This window comes from Chiloscyllium plagiosum, chromosome 29 (assembly GCF_004010195.1).
Source record: "Chiloscyllium plagiosum isolate BGI_BamShark_2017 chromosome 29, ASM401019v2, whole genome shotgun sequence".
Classification (NCBI taxonomy): domain Eukaryota; kingdom Metazoa; phylum Chordata; class Chondrichthyes; order Orectolobiformes; family Hemiscylliidae; genus Chiloscyllium; species Chiloscyllium plagiosum.
Window position 1 is genome coordinate 14988196 of NC_057738.1, and position 11253 is coordinate 14999448.

Sequence of the window (11253 nt, forward strand, 5' to 3'; positions counted from 1 at the left end):
TCCATCGAACTCAGCACCGCCTTCCTAACCTGCAATCTTCTTCCCGACCTCTCCTCCCCCACCCCAGTTTGACCTATCACCCTCCCCCCACCCCAGTCTGACCTATCACATTTCCGACGCCCCTCCCCCAAGTCTCTCCTCCCTACCTTTTATCTTAGCCTGCTGGACAAACTTTCCTCATTCCTGAAGAAGGGCTTATGCCCAAAACGTCGATTCTCCTGTTCCCTGGATGCTGCCTGACTTGCTGCGCTTTTCCAGCAACACATTTTCAGCTCTGAACAAATTATATCCCTAGTCTCAGATAAGGAAAGTGATGATGGCAGCTAACTACTTCAACCACAAGCTGATAGCACTTGACACTGCAACACTTATAGCGGAACAAAAGCAATGGAATAATTGGAAAAAGTGTGATGCATGTTAGGTAATAGAAAAGTATTGCCAAAATTGAAAGGAAGAACTTACAAGACAGTTTTCAGACTGGCCATGTTCTATAGAGCTGTTCGATGTTCTATGTTACAGCTTGGGCTAATAAGCGCTAAATAATATTTGCATCACAAATGATCAGCAATGACCATTTCCCAAAAAAGGACTGTTAATCATCTCTCATTTATATCCAATAACATTACCTTGCTGAATTCCCCACTATCAACATTCTGGACATTACTATTGACCTGAAACTTACTGTACCTATAAGAAGATAGGCAGGAAGTTGGGGAGTCGATGGTGAGTAATTCACCTCCTGCCTCCTCAAAGTCTGTCCACCATCCGCAAAGCAGGAACGTGATGTAATATTCCCAAATTGTCTTGATCGCTCTGACCCAAATAGCACTGAAGACATTTAACACCATCTAGGCTGAAGTGGCCCACATGATAGATGCTCTATCCACTACTGCACACATTCAGTCCCTTCACCACAATGCATTGTAACAATAGTTTTATCATCCACAAGTTGTAGTACAACCGATAGTCAGCACCTTCCAATTCTGCTCCACCAATCAGAAGCTGATTCCCTCCTGCATTTTCTGCTGATGGGCTCATTAATGAAAAATGACCTCGGGATTGGAGACAAAAGGGTAAAGTCACCATAGTCCTACTGGACCATAAGGCTGCTGTCTCATATTAGAAGACAATTAAATTCAAAGCGAGGGAGTTATCCTTCATTTGTATAGTGCCCTTGTGAGATCATGTCTGGAGTAAAGTATACAATATTGTAAATGCATTGGAAGCAGTTCAAAGGAGATTTACCTGTTTAATACATGGAATGTATGGTTTGTCTTATGAGGAAAGGTTGGACAGGTTATGGTTCCAATTTGAAAGATTATTCAAATTGGGAGTGTTTTCTTTGGAAAAGAGAAGGCCAAGAGGAGATTTGATAAAAATTTTCAAAATCATAAGGGATCTTAACAGAGTGGATAAGGAGCACTTTATTTGTATTCAGTTGTTCCTTTTATCCTGATATTACCTTATATAGTCTTTCTTCCAAACTGAAGTATCTCATTCCTGGAACGATTTGTGTAAACAACAGTGATCCCTAGTTTTAGATTGCCCCATAAGAGGAAAGATATTCTCCACATCCATCCTGCCAAGATCCTTCACCACCTTATTTGTTATTCTTCAAAACTCTAACAGATGTGACCAAAACCTGTCCAACCTCTCCTCTAGAGTCCATGTATTAAATTGGTAAACCTCCTTTGAACTGCTTCCAATGCGTTTGCAATACTGTACACTTTACTTCAGATGTGATCTAACTAGTGCACTATATAACTGAAGCATATCTCCCTGCTTTTTTATTCAATTGTCTTCTATTAAGAGAGAGCAGCCTTATTGTCCAGTAGGACTATGGACACTTTACCCCTTTCCAATGCAAGGTTATTTCTCATTGGTGAGCCTATCAGTAGAAAATGCAGGAGGAAAACAGTTTCTGATTAGTGGAGTGGGTGTGAAAGGTACTTTCCAAATGTCTTGGCTATTGGCTGTAGTACAACTTGTAAAAACTATTGTTACAATGCATTGTGGTGGAGGGACTGAATGTTTAAAATGGTGGATGGAGTTTCAATCAAGTGGGCCACTTCAGCCTGTATGGTGTCAAACTTCTTGAGTGTTTGTTGGGTCATAGTGATGAAAGCAAATGGGGAGTATTCCAACATTCTGCTTTGTGGATGGTAGACAGACTTCGAGGAGGCAGGAGGTGAATTACTCACTATCGAATCCCCAACCTCCTCCCTATCCTCTTATAGCCACTGTAAATTTCAGGTCAATATTAATACCCCGAATGTTGAAAGTGGAGAAATTCAGCAAGGTAATGTTATTGAATATAAATGAGAGATGGTTAAGAGTCTTTTTCTTGGAAATGATCATTGTTGATCATTTGTGATACAAATGTTCTGTGCCACTAATTAGCTCAAGCTGTAAATATTTCCAGGTCTTTCTGCATATTGACATAAACTTCTTCAGAATCTAAGGAGTCCTGACTGGCACTGAACATTATGTAATCATCAGCAGACATCCCCACTTCCGACTTGATATTTGAAAGTGGGTCACTGACGAGGCAGCTAAGCTGGTTAGGCTTCAGATATTACCATGAGAAACATCTGCAGTGATGTCCTGAGGCTGTGGTGATCAGTTTTCAACAGCCACAACCATCTTCATTTGTGCAAAATATGACTCCAAACAATGAGAGATTTCTCCCGATTCCCATTCACTTCAACTTTGCTAGGGTTCCATGATGCCACACTCGATTAACTGCATATTTTGAAGTCGTGTAATCACTTGAAACACAAGTCAGCATTGTGGGTAGTTTTGGAGGTCAAGTAATCAGTACCTCTGCTGAAATGTTGTCAGAATCCACAGCTTTTTCAACATCGAGTGCCTTCAAACATTTCTTGACAGCACATTGAATGAATCATAGCTAAACACTGGTATCTGTGATGTTGTGATACTTCAGGACGAGGTTGAAATGGATCATCCACTTGGAACTTCTGGCTGAAGATGCTTCAAGTTTGTCTTTTACACTGATGCATCATTGAGGATGGGAATGTTTGGAATCTCAGTACCAGGTTAGTTGTTTAACAACTATTGACATGGATGTGGCAAGACTGCAGAGTTCTGATCTAATCCTTTTGTTGTTGGATTACTTATCTCTGCCTGTAATTTGTCATTCCTCTGTTTGGAACACGAGTGGTCTATTATGTATTTTTGGTAGGTAAACACCTCATTTTTAGGTACAGGGGAAACTCCCCTGCATTCCTCATTGAACTACACTTGATCATCTAGCTTGATGGTAATGGTAGAGTGGGAGATATGCCAGGTCATAAAGTCACAGATTGGTGTTGAAAACAGTTCTGCTGCTTTTGATGAGCCACAGTGCCTCACGACGTCCAGTTTGGAATTGCTGGTTCTGTTCTGAATCAATCCTATTTAGTATGGTGGTAACTATGGAATATTGGCAGTTTGAAGTTGGGATTGAGTCTTCACAAAACTGTATGGCCATCATTCCTACCAGTACTGCCATGGATAGATGCATTTACAACAGGGAAGTCAAAATTTTAATAAGGAGACAAATATATTTCTGAGGGCTAAAGTGATCAAAGGGTATGAAGAGAAAGCAGGAACAGGATACTGTGCTGAATGGTCAACCATGATCATACTGCTCCTATATTCTATGGTTCTACGTTCCTAAGTACAATTTTCTTACTGGTTGGTTCCCTCACTACCTGCCACAGACCCAGAAATAAATCCCTCAGGCCATGGCCAGCTCAATCAGTAGCACTGCTACCAAGGCATGCTTGATGATGGACATTTGAAGTTTCACATCTAGAATATACCCTATGCCCTTGCCATCTTCAATGATTCTTCCATGTGGCATTCACCATGAAAGAGTATAGATTCATCAGCTGAGGGAGGGCAGTAGAAATTACTCAGCGTGAGGTTTCTTTGCCCACCTGATGCAGGTACAACAAACAACTAGAAAGTCAACTTATATGTTGGCCTTTATCATAATAAGCTTTCAATACAGGTGTAAAGATATGGGTGTTTCCACTGCATAGAACATTGGTGAGACTACATCGAGAGCATCTTGTGCAGTATCGCTTTCCTGACCTAAGGAGAAATATACTTGTCATTGGAGTGCAAAAGAAGTTCACCCGACTAATTCCTGGGATGGCAGGCCTCTCCTATGAGGAAGAGACTGGGTGTGTATATTTCAGGGATTTGAAAAATGAGAAGTAATTACATTGAAATTTACAAAATTCTTATAAGGATTGACGAGGTGAATGCAGAAAGGATATTTCGCTGGACTAAATAGTAGACTAAGCAGGATACTGAGTTGAATGAGTCAAGATCAGAGTGGTGCTGGAAAAGCACAGCAGGTCAGGCAGCATTTGAGGAGCAGGAAAATTGATATCTCGGGCAAAAGCCCATTCCTGAGGAAGGGCTTTTGCCCGAGACATCAATTTTCCTGCTCCTCAAATGTTGCCTGATCTGCTGTGCTTTTCGAGCACCACTCTAATCTTGACTCTGATCTCCAGCATCTGCAGTCCTCATTTTCGCCTACTGAGTTGAATGATCTACCATGATCTAGAATGGCAGAGCAGGTTCAAGAGACTGAATTGGACTAATCCTGCTCCCATGTTTCTATTTCTACTTCATAGGATCTAGAAGCCATGTTGTGGACTCCCAAGGAAACTCACTATGCAGCCATACATGTTGGTTTGTCTTGCCAGTAGGACATGACCTACTCAGAGGTGGTGATGGAGATGCCTGAACCTGGGCTGTAAGTTATGATTTGGTACGTATGTCTATGTTAGGATGCTGCCAGAACCCAGCCTGTGGGATAGCTCTCCCAGTTAGGGCACAAGCTCCAAATGTTGTTGAGGAGGACTTTGCAGTGGCTACCGGGTTGTCCATTCCTGTCACTTCTAGTGCTTCGGTCAATGCTTGGTGTTTCTTTCCATTTGAGTCCAGTGATCCTCTCCAGCAATTTCTATTTTTGTTTCAGATTTCCAGCATCTGCAGTTTTTTTGTTTTGTATTATGTTTCTTTTATTTTATTCCTTTTTAAAACTTTTCTGTAGTTAGTTTGGTACAACTGAATGGCTTGCTAGATCTTTCAGGGCGAAATTAAGAGTCAACCAGATTTTTTCTTCGACCAAACTTCACAGGAAAATTGTACACAATCTATGGAGTCGGGAAATCAATGGAGGTTGGGCTACAGATGTTGAGCTGTGCTAACTGAGTACTACCTCTACATATGACAAAGCCCCTGGTTGAGTCTGCCCCTTCTACTAGTCAAAAACAGGAGTTCAACACCCTGATCACGCGTTGGAACACACTCCACCCTCTTTACTAAATCACCCCAGGCCAGCTGAAAGTCACATATCTCCCGACTTGCGCCCATGTGGATCAGTTAGGGCAGTACTTCCCAAAGTGAGAAATGGGACCCTATGTTTGAAGTCTTCTCTGCCTGCCCTCCTGTGTCTTCTCATTCCCCTCTCACTACCTGGCCCTCCCAAGGCTTATCTATTTTCAATCCTTGAAATGAGGCAACAATGGTGAAACATTTAGGAAGCACTGGGTTAGCACATTTATTGTAATGAGGTTCGTGAATAGGGCACTCACATCCATCTCAGCTGGGGATTGGAAAAATGAGGACAATAGGGTTTCTATTTAAGTTTCTCTGGTGACTGGTGAAATTGCAGGTAGCAATACAAAACAGACGATTCAAGAATTTTATGGGACAAGAAAACTGTTACTCTTTTTAAAAAAAGAAATCGATATATTTAAATTAATATGCAAGATTTAAAAATTGCTTTGGAATCTGTGTAAAGCGAGTGAATGTGTGAAAGTCCAAAAACGAAAGTGCAGCTAGGACCGAAATGTGAGCAGAGAGAGTACTCAAGCCCATGAGCTGAGGAAGGTTTTGGTGCTGGCGCTGTGTGAGATTTGGTGGAGGGGAGGAGCTGGTCAACCAGCTGCTGTAAATAAAGGCCTCGATGTAACACTTCCCTTTGCTCAGTGAAGCTGCAACTTCAACCGGGAAGAGGTTTGAAACCATGACGGCCTCGTCCTTGAACGCTCTAAGGCAGGTCGTCCAGGGTTTGACCGGAGGAAGTGGCTTTGATCGGGTTTTGAATAAGGTACTCTTGAGTACTCTCTCTGCTCACATTTCGGTCCTAGCTGCACTTTCGTTTTTGGACTTTCACACATTCACTCGCTTTACACAGATTCCAAAGCAATTTTTAAATCTTGCATATTACTTTAAATATATCGATTTTTTTTTAAAAAAACAGCCTTGGAGTCTGTCAAAGCAAGAGTCTGAGCAGGGGTATTTTGTAAGCTAACAGTAACCACCCTCACCTAACCCTATCTATAAAGATCTGACCCAGGACGCCACGATTTAATTCCCCCCCCCCCTCCTCACACTGTTCGATCGAAAATTGTTGGAGTTGCGAGCAGTCTGCATTGACAGGATTTGGGGAGAAATGATCAAGGTTTTACTACATAATGTCTGAAACATTTACACGGATGCAGTTTCTTTACGTTCACGGTCTGCTTTTTATGCGGTGGAGTATTTAACAAAACCTGTTCCCCAGCACTGAAAGGTAGTGCAAACATCACCTTTAAAAACCATCGCAATGTTTATGCATTAGGGAACATAATGACCTTTTACCTTTGGGAACAGGAATCTCTTCCTGGTGGCTGCAAGGTCACTAGGTTTGAATAGCAATAAAAATAAGAACAAAAAAAAATGAAATGCAGAGAGAAAAACAGAGTTGCTCTTTCAGATCTGTAACCTTTTATCAGAATTGACTTTGAGCAGCCACAGCGTAGGGACATAATAATGAATGAGTATACAGTATAATGGAAATTCCAACAGCAGATGGCGATGGCTGGGCAGAGCAGTTTAAATAAATCCTCTGGAGAAGGGAAGGAGAACTACTGGGAGGAAGGAGCAGTCAAAGAATTCCTCAACCCAGTGTAAACCAGAAAGGCCCCATCCATGTAATACTTCCCCATTTAGCCACAACCCTTTCATATTTGCAATGGCCAGAAATAATGAAGGTAGCTTTGTGTTCTTTGGGGCCTTCTGTGAGTTCAAATCTAACATTACATTTCTGATGTAGTGGCCAGACTTCCACAGTACAAGCATCAAGTCATGACAGAAGAGGTTGAAAGGCGCCTGGCCGAGATGAAGCAGATGGCGGAGGAATTGAAACTGGCACTGTCCATGAGGGAGGCTGAAGCCACACTGGGATGATTGGAGGCTTGACTATTGGCAGAGGGAATTGGATATTTAGACCAAATCCAGGCACATCTTTCCAGAATCTGACTACATATCTATTCCTTTATCTCCTACTGGAAGTGTCAACTGTAATCCCAGGAGTGTGATTGCACCCTTCCTATTCCTGAGTTTTACCTGTAATGCTTCACTGCGAGATCTCGTCAGGGTGTACACCCTCAATACAGCTGTGATATGCTCCCTAACAAGTAATGCAACTCCCTCACCTCTTTTGCTTCCTCCCCTGTCTTGTCTAAAACATTGATATCCTGGAATGTTTAACTGCCAACTTGTCCCTCTTTCATCCAGGTTTCCTTGATAACAACAACATCATAATTACATGCATTAATCCAGGTTCAAAGTTCATACATCTTACCTGTTTTACTTCTTGCATTGAAGCAATTACAATCCAAGCCTCCAGTTCCAATGAGCTCAGCAAGCTCTCCCTGACTGCTCTTCCTCTTGGCTATATTTGCCTTAGTCTCAAGCTCTTCCCCAATTTGTATACCTGTTGCTTTGGTTCCCACTCCCTGGCACACTAGTTTCCCTCCTGAGTGGCTCTATCAAACCTCCCTTCCAGGATATTGGTACCCCTCCAGTTTAGGTGCAACCCAAAACATATACCACCTATCGGCTGAAATTGGCTGAAAAATCATGTTATGTCACATGGCAATATTTATGTGAAAATTGGATTTGAAGCAGAGAAGGATTGTGAATAAGTTGCTGGAAAATTTGTGCCATACCACCATTGGGTGTTTGAAAAAAGACATCTTTCCTTACTTTCCCATGGGATTCATGAAGTTGCTGCATTTGTACATTGATTAATATCTTTCCATTTGCAAGAGCTAATAAGAATAGGTCTTTGCATAGGTCTTTGATTCAGTTGGATGAGCACTTTTTTGGATCGTAGAACAAAACAATTCTGGAAGGGCAAAGTTGTCTCTTGTTGGTGCTTTGGAATAATCTCTGTTGATGCCTTGTTTGCTGTGTTGGCCAATGCATTGTGGAGATTCTGAAACCAGATACTGTCTTGATGGCAAAATCACTCCTGCATGTGGTGTCACCTTTTACTGAGTAATGAATCTTGTTTAAAAGGTAACATTATTAATAGCCATCAGCATTGGAATAAATGAAGTCCTAAAACTGGATGCGTAAACAAGCCAAAGAAACCTACACATAAAACCGAAACTATAAATTGTAAAAAAAAACTGAAGGTTATAAGTTAAGCTTCAAATCACTGTTGAACTTTTAAAATTGTACAAATCTTGTCCCTTTGATTTATAAGGGGAAGGAGAATCGACGTTTTGGGCATAACTGCGCTTTTCCAGATTTTTAAGCTCTGATCCCCAGCATCTGCAGTCCTCACTTTCTCCTTTGATTTATAACTCCATCTGGAATTCAGGGTGACTTGTGATTGTTCAAAGTTTTACCATCTATTTCTGAAAACTCATCCAAAATGTTGCCATCCTAACTTGCACCAGATCCCGATGAGCCATCACCCCATACGTGCTGATGTATATTGGCTCCTGGTTAAGCAATGCCTTGATTTCACAATTCTCAGTTGAAACTTTATTGCTGGAACAGCACAGCAGGTCAGGCAGCATCCAGGGAACAGGAGATTCGACGTTTCGAGCACAGGCCCTGAAGAAGGGCCTGTGCCCGAAACGTCGAATCTCCTGTTCCCTGGATGCTGCCTGACCTGCTGTGCTGTTCCAGCAATAAAGTTTCAACTTTGATCTCCAGCATCTGCAGACCTCACTTTCTCCTTTTCACAATTCTCATCCTTGTTTTCAAATTCCTCCATGGCCTCACCACTGCGTATGCTTATAATCTCCTCCAGCCTCACAACCTTCCAAGATATCAGTGCTTCTCTAATTCTGGCTTCTTCAGCATTCCTGATCATAATCACTCCATCAATGCTGATTGTGGTTTCAGCTACCAATGTCCAAAGGTTTGGAATTCCCTCCCTAAACCATGCCGCCACTCTATATCTCTCTCTTCTCCTTTAAGACACACCATATAATCTACCTCTTTTTAAAAATCTTGCATCTCTTTTGTGGTTCAATTTTATAATTCTCCCATTAAATGCCTGGGTATTTTAATATGTTAAAAGGAACTGTATAAACATAAATTGTTATTGACATTATATTCTTGGGTCATTTCCAGAGAAAGAACATGACTTGAAGTATCATGCTTACTGTATATCTGTCTTTCAGTGAGATAAAGAAAAACACACTTCTATATTGTCTTTCAATTAACTTATAACCAATGAAGTACCTTTTGAAGTGTAGTTATTGTCTTGTAGGACACAAGACAGTCAATTTATGCACAGCAAGGTCTCTCAGATTGTTCAAATAATGCTAAAGGATCTTTAGTGTCCATCTGAGAAGGTCAAAATCCCTAACGAATAATACTTCTTGTTTAACAAATTAACTAATTTTAATGAAACTACGATTGTGTTTTCTAGATGACTGTGGTTTCAGCTTGTCCTGGGAAAATAGTCTGCGAAATGAAGGTGGAACAGGAACATGTGAACCGAGCAGGCGCACTGCACGGAGGGCTAACTGCAACTCTTGTAGATGTGGTATCAACAACAGCCTTACTTAATACAGAGCGAGCGCTACCAGGAGTTAGTGTAGACATGAATATAACGTGAGTGCAATTTTCAAAACTTGGTAATATAGCTGTATTGATAATATAGTAGCAGTATTGAAGCCTTGTTGCACAGCAAGTAAATTCTGTGGCAATAATTTATATAGGCATGAGGTAGGCATTGTCCATGAGGGATTGTAGGGATCAATCTCTGCTAGAAATAGACGGAGAATTAAGTATATTGCCTGAAGGATACCACTCCACATGGTGCAAAACAGGCAAGATCTCGATTAATGACCACTTACTATGCCAAGAGCATTACTCTGCACATTTTAACCACTGGAGTTAACTAACCCCCATCTTAATTACAGAATTTTTTAACAAATGTAAAATATATTAATGATGCAAGGATATTTCAAAATGTATGTTTATTCATTACTAATGATTAAACCTTTAAAAAGACAGTTGGTCACATTACACAGAAGGAAGAGAAAGTCAATTGATACTTTTTTCAGGGGTCCTGGAAGAGCTCTCTAATTAACCCCAACACTAATTTAATGTAATAAAACCAGCAGCCAATTTGCACACAACAATTTTCCACAAATAGCAATGAGATGGTTAAATATATTGCTGATTGAGTGATAGCATTTGTCTGGCCAAACACTCTTCAATGACTTGCCTGCCTTATAGCACCCTGAGATCTATCATATACATTTGAATGGGCAAATGGGGCTTTGGTTGAATGTTTCATTCAAAAACTGACGGTAATATTCCTTGTCTTGTATTGAGCATGTCAGCTTAAATAATGTCCTGAAGTCTTTGAAGTAGGACTTGAACCCATCTCCTTAAGGTTTAAGATTAAGGTGAAATGTACAATGGGTGAGAATCATGGGTATAACCAATTAGAGTCAGGGAGATGCACAGCATAGGAACAGACCCTTCAGTCCAACTTATCCACGCTGACCAGATATCCTAAATCAATCCAGCCCCATTTGCCAATAATTGACTTACATCCCTCTAAACCCTTCCTATGCATGTACCCATCCAGATGCCAGTTGCACCTGAACCAGAAGGGCACCAATATCCTGGGGGGTAGGTTTGCTAGCTATCTTCGGGGGGGTTTAAACTGATTGTGTGTGGGGAGGCTGTGAAGAAGGTAGCACTGACAGGGAATACTTGCGGACACAGAGATGGGTTCAAGTGCGTATACTTCAACTCCAGGAGTATCAGAAATAAGGTCGGTGAACTTAAGGCATGGATAGGTACCTGGGACTACGATGTTGTGGCCATCACGGAAACGTGGATAGAAGAGGGACAGGAATGGTTGTTGGAGGTTCCTGGTTACAGATGTTTCAGTAGGATTCGGGAGGGTGGTAAAAAAGGAGG

General features: G+C 41.3%; 1 protein-coding gene across 1 annotated transcript in view; it reads left to right on the forward strand.

Moving 5' to 3' along the window:
• The first annotated feature begins 5887 nt into the window (after window positions 1-5887).
• The window catches only part of acot13 (acyl-CoA thioesterase 13), a 9580-nt gene continuing 4214 nt past the window's right edge, over window positions 5888-11253 (forward strand). The window contains exons 1-2 of the mRNA XM_043719182.1: window positions 5888-6133; window positions 9743-9927. Of these exons, the coding sequence (XP_043575117.1) occupies window positions 6050-6133; window positions 9743-9927 (269 nt within the window). The 5' untranslated portion in view covers window positions 5888-6049. The remainder of the gene's footprint in view (window positions 6134-9742; window positions 9928-11253) is intronic.